This window comes from Scyliorhinus torazame, chromosome 6, assembly GCF_047496885.1.
Source record: "Scyliorhinus torazame isolate Kashiwa2021f chromosome 6, sScyTor2.1, whole genome shotgun sequence".
NCBI classification, from domain to species: domain Eukaryota; kingdom Metazoa; phylum Chordata; class Chondrichthyes; order Carcharhiniformes; family Scyliorhinidae; genus Scyliorhinus; species Scyliorhinus torazame.
Window position 1 is genome coordinate 304,723,713 of NC_092712.1, and position 12,632 is coordinate 304,736,344.

The 12,632-nt window shown below is 45.8% G+C and overlaps 1 protein-coding gene across 4 annotated transcripts in view; it reads right to left on the reverse strand.

Annotated features, from left to right (window-relative positions):
* Positions 1-12,632, reverse strand: part of LOC140425555 (dnaJ homolog subfamily C member 13) — a 169,721-nt gene that overhangs the window by 143,667 nt on the left and 13,422 nt on the right. For all 4 annotated transcript variants that reach the window (XM_072509978.1, XM_072509977.1, XM_072509976.1 and 1 more), the window contains exon 2: positions 6,122-6,200. In XM_072509978.1, the coding sequence (XP_072366079.1) occupies positions 6,122-6,189 (68 nt within the window). In that variant the 5' untranslated portion in view covers positions 6,190-6,200. The remainder of the gene's footprint in view (positions 1-6,121; positions 6,201-12,632) is intronic.

Below are 12,632 nucleotides of genomic sequence, written 5' to 3' on the forward strand. Positions count from 1 at the left end.
AGCCGCCTTCATTATTTTGAAGTTTGCAGTTTCTCTCATACAGCTTTCCTTCCTTTCTTCTAGCTCCACTATGCTGAAGAGTATTTTATCCTTGGCTCAGCCTGGCAAGGGGTCTATCTCAGACCTATATGACCATATTCTCTCGTCTGATCCCCGATTCTCTGCCACCCCCCCCCCCCCCCCCCCAAATCACCACTAAGCGGGGCAAGTGCAAAATGGGAGAGTGAGCTGGGTCCTATACTTTCTACCGAGGTTTGGAGGGAGGTTTTTTTTTTAATAAACAGGGTCAACTCCACATCCTCGTGCGCCAGGATGAGCCTAATTAAGTTCAAGATGCTGTACAGGGCACACTTGACCAAGGCGAGGATGAATGGATTTTTTCCCCCCAAGCGTGGAGTACAGATGCGATTACTGTTCGCTTTCCCCCAGTGACCATACGTATTGTTTTGGTCCTGCCCCAAACTCGCCAGCTTATGGGCTTCGCTTTCACAGAATGTCGGAAATACTCCGTTTGAAATTAATCCCATGTTCGCTGATGGCCATATTTGGCGTTTCAGATTCACCGGCGGTCCACTCTGGGATAGAGGTGGACATTGTCACCTTTGCATCGCTGATAGCTCAGAGGCGGATAGTCCTTGGTTGGAGGTCTCCCGTTCCACCCAGTGCCTCTGGCTAGTTGGGAGACTTAATGTCCCTCTTAGACTTTGAGAAAATTAAATTCACCATAACGGGGTCAGTGGAGAAATTCGACTCGACATGGCAACCATTTTCTTCCTTTAAGGATCTAGACATAGTCAGCTGTTTGGGGTTTTAGGTATAGTGTTTCAGTCAATTGTTTCTTTTTTGTTGTTTGTAAATTTTGCATTCTTGTGTTTTAATTGGTTGTTTATTATGTAAAAAAACCACTTAAAAAAAATCAGGCATGTTCATTAACTATCACCGTTGAATAAGACAGAATACATAATATAATCTGAATATTTAATAAGTTACAGGAAATGCTTAATCATTCATATTAATAGAACTGTCATAAGGCAGCACGGTAGCATTGTGGATAGCACAATTGCTTCACAGCTCCAGGGTCCCAGGTTCGATTCCGGCTTGGGTCACTGTTTGTGCGCAGTCTGCACATCCTCCCAGTGTGTGCGTGGGTTTCCTCCCACAGTCCAAAGATGTGCAGGTTAGGTGGATTGGCCATGATAAATTGCCCTTGGTGTTCAAAATTGCCCTTAGTGTTGGGTAGGGTTACTGGGTTATGGGGATAGGGGGGAGGTGTTGCCCTTGGGTAGGGTGCTCTTTCCAAGAGCCGGTGCACTCTCGATGGGCCAAATGGCCTCCTTCTGCACTGTAAATTCTATGATAATCTATGAAAGCCTCAAGCGGTAAAAACAAATTATATTGATTGGATGCAATCAGCACATACCTCACTTCACTTGCTGGCTCTTTACCTGCTCACCACTTCAGCCATACCAGTAGGAAAAAACTACATAGATGGAAACCAGCGGGATGTGCGTGTCAACAAAATGTCTCGTGGGCCACACACACAACACTCACCGGCCGCATGGTGCCCACCACAGTGAACAAATGCCAAGTGTCACAGATAACCTACCCACAGACCCTCAGATTGCATTTCACCAGAGGCCTGCCTGGCTACAGACTTCATTGCAGTCTTGATCCATATGTGGCAGAGGGCTAAATGCTAGTGGAGAGGTGAACATACTGCCCAGCAATAAGGCAACATTTGACCAATCTGACTAACCCGAGTAAAGCTGAAATCAATGGAGAGTCAAAACATCATTGGGGTTGAGTGTTCACCGGGAAGATGTTTGTTCCCGGTAATACGCGGTTTGTTTTTAATGCCGGGTATCTAGTTAGACAATTGCATACGGGGTAGCACAGTGGTTAGCACTGCTGCCTCAGCACAGAGGACCCGGGTTTGATTCATGCACCAACCGGGTCACTGTCCGTGTGGAGTTTGCACATTCTCCCAGTGTCTGCGAGGGTCTCATCCCCACAACCCAAAGATTGGCCACACTAAATCGCTCCTTAATTGGAAAAATTTACAAAGAATTTTTTTTTAATTTTTTTTTTTAAAAAGACATTTCTGGCAATAACAGCACTCCTGTTGTCTTTATGGGATTCCAGGATGTTACATATACCACATGGACTTATCTATCTATTTGGAAGCTGAATAAGCATAATTCGAAGCACAAAAACAATTATTCCAGATAGAATAAACAAAATACAGTTTTCCAGAAAGACACCCATTTCCTACAGCTCTTCATTGATCAAAATATAACAACTTTGATGTAAAGTTCCAATTGTAGCACTGGTCTATCTATTCAGCTATGTTGGGATATTCAGTGAAAACCCATTCCATACATCAGACAAAGCATTAATCAGCATCCCAAAACTAATGAGAACGCAAACGTAAACAACTGATATTTAGTACAATCTTGTCAGGAAAATCAGCATTTTATTTCTGCAATATCACTGTCATATACTGGGAAACAAGCCTATGGGAATGTGACCGATTTAATTGAATTGGAGAGTGCAAAGGTCAAACATCAAGAGGTGCAAAGACAAGTGCTTTGATATGGTGATGAACGGAGAGCTTGAATAAAAATTGACATCAGGCAAAACAAATAATTGGTTTGAAGTTGGCTGTTGCGTTTTGAAAGTGAACAAAAGGGAGGTTTGCTAGTATGGTACGGGTGGGATTAAATTAATGTGGCAGGAGGTGGGAATCAGAACAGTAAGCCAGCAAGTGTAGAGACTGGGGATGAGCATGGTACAAGGGCCAGGCTGGCTAAGAGGAAGGGTAGGCTGGGGAAGTCGAACTCAGTGGGCCTGGAGGTCTGGAGTGTATCTGCTTCAATGCACAGAGTATAACAGGGAAGACAGGTGAACGTAAAGCCTTGATTCATGCGTGGAACTTGGATGTGGTTGCTGTAACGGAGACTTGTTTAAAAAAGGGACAGGACTGGCAGCTAAATATTCCAGGATATAGGTGTTTTAGGCGAGACAGGGAGGAAGGTAAAAGAGGTGGGGGAATTGCAATACTGATTTGAGAACGTATCAGTGCTGTACCATGGGAGGACACCTTGGAAGAAACAAGTAACGAGGCACTGTGGGTAGAACTCAGAAACAGGAAGGGGGCAATCATTATGATGGGGGTGTACTACAGGCCTCCCAACAGCCCACGGGACGTTGAAGAACAGATATGTAAGCAGATTCTTGTAGAAATAATAGGGTTGTTGTAGTGGGAGACTTTAATTTTCTTCATATTGACTGGAAATCCCTTGGGGCTAGGGGTCTGGATGGTGAGGAATTTGTTAAGTGTGTCCAAGAAGGTTTTTTGGAACAATATGTGGATAGTCTGACTAGAGAGGGGGCTATACTGGATCTAGTACTAGGGAACAAGCCCGGCCAGGTCAAAGTTGCAGTGGGGGAACATGTGGCGAACAGTGTTCACAATTCCGTAAGCTTTCGGATACTCATGGAAAAGGACGAGTGTTGTCCTAGGGTTCAGGTGCTAAATTGGGGGAAGGCTAATTACAACCAGGTTAGGCAGGATTTGGAGGCTGATGTTTGGGAGAGGCTGTTTGAGGGCAAATCCACATTTAGCATGTGGGAGTCTTTTAAGGAGCAGTTGATGGGAGTGCAGGGCAGGCATGTGCCGGTAAAAAGGAAGGCCAGGATTCAGGAACCATGGATGACCAGGGAAATTGAGAGTCTTGTCAAAAGAAAATAGATGCATACGTGAGGTACAGGCAACTAAAAACAGATGACGCACTTGATGAATACAAGGAAAGTAAAAAAGAGCTCAAGCAGGGAGTTAGGAGGGCAAAAAGGGGTCACGAAATGTCCTTGGCAGGCAGGATTAAGGAGAATCCTAAAGCATTTTATCAGGAACAAGAGGGTAGCTAGAGAAAGAGTTGGTCCACTCAAAGACAAAGGACGGAAATTATATGTAGAACCAATGGAAGTAGGTGATATCCTTAATGAGTATTTTGCATCGGTATTCACAAAGGAGAGAGACACGTTGATTTGTGGTGTCTCAGAGGATGTGTAAACACTTTAGAACAGGTCGTTCTTCCGAGAGAGGAAGTGTTAGGCGTGTTAAAAAGCATTAAGGTAGACAAATCCCCAGGGCCAGATGGCATCTACCCCAGATTACTGCGTGAGACAAGAGATGAAATCACTGGGCCTCTTAACAAGAAATATTTGTGTCCTCATTGGCCACAGGTGAGATCCCAGAGGATTGGGGGATAGCCAATGTTGTACCATTATTTAAGAAGGGTTGCAAGGATAACCCGGGCAATTATAGGCCAGTGAACTTGACGTCAGTGATAGTGAAATTGTTGGGAAAGATTCTCAAGAGATAGGATCTATGCACATTTAGAAGTGAATGGTCTTATTCGCAACAGGCATGGTTTTATAAGAGGGAGGTCGTGTCACACTAATTTAATTGAGTTTTTTGAGGAGGTGACAAAAATGATTGATGAGGGAAGGGCTGTGGATGTTGTCTGCATGGACTTTAGTAAAGCATTTGATAAGGTCCCTTATGGTGGAGATTAAAAGATTAAATCACACAGGGTTATATTTGCACATTCTCTCCATGTTTGCGTGGGTTTCGTCCCCACAACCCAAAGTTGTGCAGGGTAGGTGGATTGCACACACTAAATTGCCTCTTAATTGGAAAAAATTAATTGGGTATTCTAAGTTTATTTTTTAAAAGATTCTGATCACCGCACTACCAGAAGGGCGTGGAGCCTTTTGAGAGAATACAGTAAAGGTTTACCAGGATGTTGCCTGATATGGAAGGTATTAGCTATGAGGAGAGATTGAATAAACTGGGATTGTTCTCCCTAGAGAGACGGAGACTGAGGGGCGACCTGATAGAAGTTTATAAAATTATTAGGGGTATAGATAGGGTGAACAGTTGGAGGCTTTTTCCCAGGGCGGAATTGAAAATTACAAGGGGGCACAAGTTCAAGGTGAGAGGGGATAGGATCAGTGGAGATGTGCGAGGGATTTTTTTTTTTTAAATTAAAAATACAGAGGGTGGTGGTGGCCTCGAATGCACTGCGAAGTGAGGTGGCTGAGGCAGATACGTTAGTGATCTTTAAGACTTATCTGGATAGGCACATGTACAGACAGGTAACTAGGACACGTGATCGGCCAGGCTTGGTGGGTCGAAGGGCCTGTTCCTGTTCTGTACTGGTCTTTGTTTTTATATACAATTGGAAGATTACAAATAGATGAGGCAAAATATTATAGCCATAAGTATAAAAGGGGTTAATCAATTCTAGGAAAATGAGCATCTGAAGGATTGTAGAGTACAATAGAGTGTTAAGATCAATGGGGGGGAAAAATGATTTACGGCAACATTAAAGACCGTCTATGTGGTGACTGGTGGGATTTTGAACAAGAATGTGGGTGAAGCCAAACCTGTGAGCACCAGCTTGTTGTCACCCGCAGTACACCCTAGAGCAACAGAGCATTGTATGGTAAAGTTACTGGAATTTGAGATCAGTATGTATCTAAGGGCTGTTGCCACCAAAAGAGGGTTTAGCTCAGAGTTTATTTAAGCCAAAAACTTTTCAGAAATGTTTGAAAGTACTGTTAACTGTGCAACGGTGTTCTTGTGTTTTAGGTGCTATTTTATTCTTTCCCCTCTTTATTCTAAATAAATGTTTAACTTTAACATATAATATCAGAACAATTGGACCAAGAGTTACTTCTGGACTTCAAAACACTCCTCATAATACAAAAATTGCAAATCATTCTGACAGCTGTTTTAAGTTTCCCTTTGGGATCTGGACATCCTGGCACTTCCCATCTGCCATGCCACAACATTCAGAACTGTCACGATAAATATGCAAAGTCCCAAAATGTCACATCTAGATAACAGTAATTGCATTTAAAGAGTAACTAATCTTTAGTGAAAACCTTTGAATCAGAGGAAGTGATAAGACGTTGTACAGATAGAACATTCTTCTCCATGAACAGCATGATTATCTTCAATTGCTGCTGGAAACCAGTGAAGTCACTTAAAAAGCTCCATAGCAATTAAACCTTTTAAAGTGTGTAACTAACCCAAATCAAAAAAGGAACTCACTTTCCCCTCCATGAGTGTTTTGTTGTGTAGAAACAGGCCAAATCCTTGTTTTCTTTGATGATATTCATTTTGAAGTGAACTGAAAAATAAAATATTGCATACAAATGAGAAAATAAACTGAACATATTACAAATTGTTTGGAAGTATACCACAGGGGCTCACATGGTATTAGTGAAAAACAAAGGACAAAAGCAATAAACCGTTTTGCCATGTGTACAGATGTGTGCAATGTAACCGGTCTCCTTAATGCCACAAAGTTTTACTGTTGTACACATTCACATCCAAATGTCAGAGGGTCTTTTCCATTGGTGAAAGGTTTCTCTGAAGCCAACAGGAAATTACTGACTTTGATAGTGAAATCGATAGAAATGTCTCAGTTCATTTATGTGGATTCCAGTGGACCGTCTATGGCATTACAACAGTCTATTGGGCAGGAACTGATTCTGGCAGCGCCAACCACAGGTTTCCACTGGCCATGCACGACGCCACCTTTAAGAGGTGGAGACAGGACGGGGGGGCACTGACGATTAGGGACTTCCATGCAGGGGACAGACTAGCGACCTTAGAGGAACTGACGGAGAGACTGGAACGACCGAACGGGAACGAACTCCAACATCTGCAGGTCAAAAACTGTCCCTGCGTTTCAGCTATTTGGGGGTCCAGGTGGCCAGGAGCTGGGGGGCCCTGCATAGGCTTAACTTTACAAGGCTGGTGGAGCAAATGGAGGAGGAGTTCAAGAGGTGGGACGCGTTGCCACTATCCCTGGCGGGTAGGGTGCAGTTAATCAAAATGACGGTGCTCCCAAAGGTTTGTGTTCCTGTTCCAGTGCCTCCCCGTGTTTATCCCGAAGGCTTTTTTCAGGCGGGTTAACAGGAGTATAATGGGGTTTGTGTGGGCGCGAGGGACTCCGAGGGTGAGAAGGGTGTTCCTGGAGCGGAGTAGAGATAGGGGGGGGGCTGGCGCTGCCCAACCTGTGGGTACTACTGGGCCGCCAATGCGACAATGGTGCGCAAGTGGGTGATGGAGGGGGAGGGGGCTGCATGGAAGAGGCTGGAGACGGCGTCCTGTGTGGGTACGAGAATGGGGGCGCTGGCAACTGCGCCGCTGCCGCTCCATCCAAGGAGGTATACCACGAGCCCGGTGGTGGTGGCGGCCCTCAAAATTTGGGGGCAGTGGAGGCGGCATTGGGGGGGGGGGGTTAGGGCCTCGGCCTGGACCCATTACGGGGGAACCACCGGTTCGCCCCAGGAAGAACAGGTGGAGGGTTTTCGGGGTGGCACAGGGCAGCCATACGAAAGTTGGGGGACCTGTTTGTGGACGGGAAGTTCGCGAGCTTGGGTTAGCTGGAGGAGAAGTACGGGCTCCATCGGGGAACACCTTCAGGTACTTACAGGTAAGGGCGTTTGCCAGACGGCAGGTGGTGGAATTCCCACGGCTACTGCCACACACAGTACAGGACAGGGTGCTCTCGGGGGGGGGGGGGGGGGGGGGGGGGGGGGGGGATCTCGGAAACTTACCAGGTGATGCAGGAGGAGGAGGAGGCCTCGGTGGTGGAGTTGAAAGGTAAGTGGGAGGAGGAGTTGGGAGAGGAGATCGAAGAGGGGACGTGGGCAGATGCCCTAGGGAGGGTGAACTCTACCTCTTCATGCGCGAGGCTCAGCCTCATACAGTTTAAGGTGCTGCACAGGGCACACATGACCGGGACAAGGATGAGCAGGTTCTTTGGGGGCGAGGACAGGTGTGTTAGGTGCTCAGGGAGCCCAGCAAATCACACCCACATGTTCTGGGCATGCCCAGCGCTGGAGGAATTTTGGAAGGGCGTAGCGAGGACGGTGTCGAGGGTGGTAGGATCCAGGGTCAAACCGGGCTGGGGGCTCGCAATATTTGGGGTGGCAGAGGAGCCGGGAGTGCAGGAGGCGAAAGAGGCCAGAATTCTGGCCTTTGCGTCCCTGGTAGCCCGGCGAAGGATTCTCCTTCAGTGGAAAAATATGAGGCCCCCAAGCGTGGAATCCTGGATCAGCGATATGGCAGGGTTCATTAAATTGGAGAGGGCGAGATTCGCCTTGAGAGGGTCGGTACAAGGGTTCTTTAGGCGGTGGCAACTGTTCTTAGACTTTCTGGCAGAACGATAGACATTGGTCAATGGCAGCAGCTGCTCGGGGGGTGGGTTTACTTTATTTTTGTTTATGTTATTTACACTGGAAGGGTCTGAGGGGGTGTATACACTTGTTGTCTTAAGTCGGGGTGTTAATGTTAATTTATTATTTAGGTACGGGGGGAGGGGTTTGGGGGGTTGATTTTTTAGATTGTGTTTTGTACTTAACCCTGTTGGGTTCTTTTTTCTTTCTCATTTTATTGATATTTTATGAAAACCTTTAATAAAAATTTTTTTTTTTTTTTTTTAAACTGTCCCTGCAAGCAGACGACAATGTACCCAAGGATCCCGAGAAACACAACGTTACAGGAGTTACTGGACGCGGACAGTCAGGAAATGGGAACTGGGGGGACCTGTATGGACAACTTTTAGAAAGGACACACTCCCCACCGAACGAAACAAGAGAAAAATGGGAGGAAGAGCTAGGGACGGAAATAGGTTGGGGACTTTGGAGTGAAGCACTGAACAGGCCCAACTCCACTCCTCCTGCACAAGGCAAAGCCTCATGCAGCAAAAAGTGGTGCACAGAACACACCTGACAAGGACCCAGAGGTGGAGGATCAGGTTCTGTCTTCCCGGAGGTGGAGGATAAATGTGAACGGTGCCAGTGAGGCGCAGCCAACCATGCCCAAATGTTCTGGGCCTTCTCCAGACTTGTCGGGTTGTGGACAGCCTTCTTTGAAGCAATGACCAAGGTTGTGGGGCTGAGGGTGGAGCCGTGCCCGAGCGTGGTAATCTTCGGACTATCGGACCAGCCAGAACTACACATGGGAAAAGGGTCGACACCCTTACTTCCCTAATCGCCCGCCGGAGAATCCTGCTTGGCTGGCGATCAGGAGCACCACCCACAGCTGCAGACTGGCTGGCAGACCTGTTGGAAATTCTCCACCTGGAGGAGAGGGCTTCCACAAAATGTGGAGACCATTCACCAACTTGTTCCAAGGCCTGTTCAAAGCCAATGGGATCACAGGGAACAGACAGAAATGGGAGTGGGGGAAAACACGGGGGTGAAACCAGAGGACACAATGGGGTGGCCAGAAAGCGGCCGACATAGTGACCAAAGTGCCCAACACAAGGTCACACGAAAGAGAACCCTCAAAAGCTGGCCGACAACTGGATGGCAAAAGAGAAGGGAGGGGAGGCCAATTGAGAGGGAGAGGGAAGGGAGAAGGAGGGCACTGCCCACAGATAAACACCAGACAACTACCCACGGTGAAGTAAATGGCCAAGGAAAAAGGATCCCAAACCAGTGAAAGAAGGGAAATTGGTGGTGATTGTGTGTGTGTGTGTGTGTGTGTGTGTGTGTGTGTGTGTGTGTGGGGGGGGGGGGGGGGGGGGGGGGGGGGCACAACACCGAAAAGGAACAACCTGTAAATTGTAACCATCGTATACGGTGTATAAAATGCAAAAACTTTATTTTCTTTGTCCCAGTACAGATAAAGAAATGCCCCCAGAATCATACAGCAGAGGAGATCATTCAACCCAATGTGCCCAGTAATGTTATTTCTGACAGGTGTTTCAGGAGTTACCACTTCACCTTGCTTTATACTTTCAAGCAATACCAGACACTGTTAGAATAATAATTTCCTCATTCTTTTTCCACCCTCCCTTCACTCATTTATCAGTGGGCAGGGATAAAGAGCATGAGCTCACAAACAGGAAGCCTTGGTACAAGCTGTGGTGGAGACACCTGTTTTAAAAAAAAGGCTAACTAATGAAAATTCAGTGCATCAATGAGCACCATCTTTGTTCAAAACTTTTATCATCCCAAGGGATACTTTCACATTTGAAGAATTTTCACTCCCATTACTCAGATGCTGGGATTGTGTCCAGAATGCTAGACAGAGGTCAATTAGAAGCTGTTATTTGGTTGTCTGCTTTCAACTATTGTGGCCAATCCACCTACCCTGCACATCTTTGGGTTGTGGGGGTGAGATTCGAGCACATACGGGGAGAATGTGCAAACTCCACACGGACAGTGACCTGGGATCAAACCTGGGTCTTTGGCGTGTGAGGAAGCAGTGCTAACCACTGCGCCGCATGCCACCCGTCAGTAAGTTTATCTATAGCTTGCAAGAGGATGCTCCCCTACCACAAAGATTGACTTACGGCTGATTCAGTATCGAGAACAGCACGATAAAATGATCCATTTTTAGTAACAGATGCTGTGTAATTCAAATGTAAGGACAAGAGAAATGTTTTTTTTTTTTTAAAGATGCGCTGGTTGGCATTAAACTGGGTAACCACAAACACCTTAGAAGACACTGCACAATTTGCTTTCGCTGCTGATAGATGCAAAGAACTTGGTAATGAACAAGTCTGGTTTTCACAGCATGTCACAACAATCCTGCAACAATAAGTAGTGGCTAACACCACATTGCAACTTGAACACACACTGAACATTAACATACACTGAAACGACAACTCTGTGCTCCATAGGCAGAATCTTTATGGTTGGTATGCCAGGCAAAGATTTTGAAGGTATAAGTGTAGCTCACTCTTCTACTGATTTTGAGTAAATAGCCAACTGTCAGTCACATTTCCAAAGATCACGGGGTGTATTCCAGCATGGAATATAGTGCTCAAATTCCACCAGTTTGTATGGCTTTCAGTACAAAGTCCAGGACACTTTTGCAGCACAACAAGAATCTGCCTTTGCAGAACTGAATTTTCTGATAAGCAGGGCAGTTTCCCTGGAATTATTCAAAGTTTCACAAAAGATACTAATTTAACAATAAAGGGTCAACATCTCTCTTTCTCTCTCCCCCCTCCCCACCTCCCCCACCCCACGCCCACTTAGCAAAGCAAATTGCAACATCAGAACAAGGTCTTGCATGATAAAGATTCAGGGAAGGAGCTGTATTTGCATGGTTCTTGTGAAAGACCAGAATGTTTAAACAGGAACAGGGCCCTCGGATATTCTGGGCGTGGGTGTTGAAAAATGTGCAATAAACCAAACCTAAACTAAGGGGACTTTAAAGAAGTGCCCAGAAGAGTGAAGATTTTTTTTAAAATCATGCATGTTTCACCAGTGCTTGTGTTTGGAGGAATGATTAGAAATATGTTAATGTAGTCCTGGTCACCGAGTTACAAGTTGCATCACTTTCATACTGCACTGCACTCATCCCTATTATAGATCAAAGGCACAAAAACATGTCAATTTAGTGCTCTTCAAATATGCAACATGTAGATAGCTCTGAAGTAGGTGACATGTAAACTTTGGTTAAAAGTTAGTAAAAAGGATTGCAAGTTTTGCTTAGGAATCAAAACCCTAACGCACTCCATAGATTTGAAACGGTGACAAAACCGGGCCACAAGCCCTGCAAACGTCTTCTTCTTGCTTGTTTTGTTTAACTACTCATTTAGGTCTAGGAGCCCATCGATTGAAGAGACCCAAGTGGCAACAGCATTTAAAAAGGTAAACAGAATCATAGAATCCCCTCAGTGCAGGGGCCCATCAAGTCTGCACCGGCCCTTGGAAATAGCACCTTACTTCAGCTTTCACTTAATAGGTCGAAACCAGGAACTTACAGGCCCATCAGTTTGACCAGTATGAGGCAAAAGAGATCATTGGAGATAACCTCCATGACCACCCTAACAGAGGAAAGGCTTGTTACAGAATCTCAACAGGTCATGCTTCAAAGGAGAAAATGGGGCAAATATTCAGAATCGAAGCCAACGGCACAAATCAACGTTTCGGTTACAAACGAAAAACAAAATACCGTGGATGAGGAACTGAAATAAAGGTTCTGAAGGAGTTATATTGGTCTGGAAACGAACTGCATTTCGCTCTGACAGACAGATGCTGCTAGACCAGCGGAGTTTTTCCAGCACTTGCTTGCATTTGATTTCAGTAACAAAGGTCCAAGGAAGGATTTCATCCCAGAGTGTAGAATCACATTCTCTTGACAGATACCACCTGACATTCCGGGTGTTTGCAGGACTTTGGTTTTTGTTTCAGATTTTAAGCAACTGAACTGTTTGTTATGTTTTCTGTTCATGCCTCACCAACCTCGATCAATGTCTTGGAGGAGGTTGCTAAGATGGGAGACTGTGAGTTCGATAAAAATTGCATATCTTGGCTTTCAACAGCATTTCGACCATGTGCCACACATAGATTCATAGAATTTACAGTGCAGAAGATGGCCATTTGGCCCTTGGAAAGAGCACCCCACTTAAGCCCCACACTTCCACCCTATCCCCTTTATCCCCGTAACCCCACCTAACCTTTTTGAATACCAAGGGCAATTTAGAATGGCCAATCCACCTAACCTGCACATCTTTGGACTGTGGGAGGAAACCGGAGCACCCAGAGGAAACCCACACAGACACAGGGAGAACGTGCAGACTCTGCAC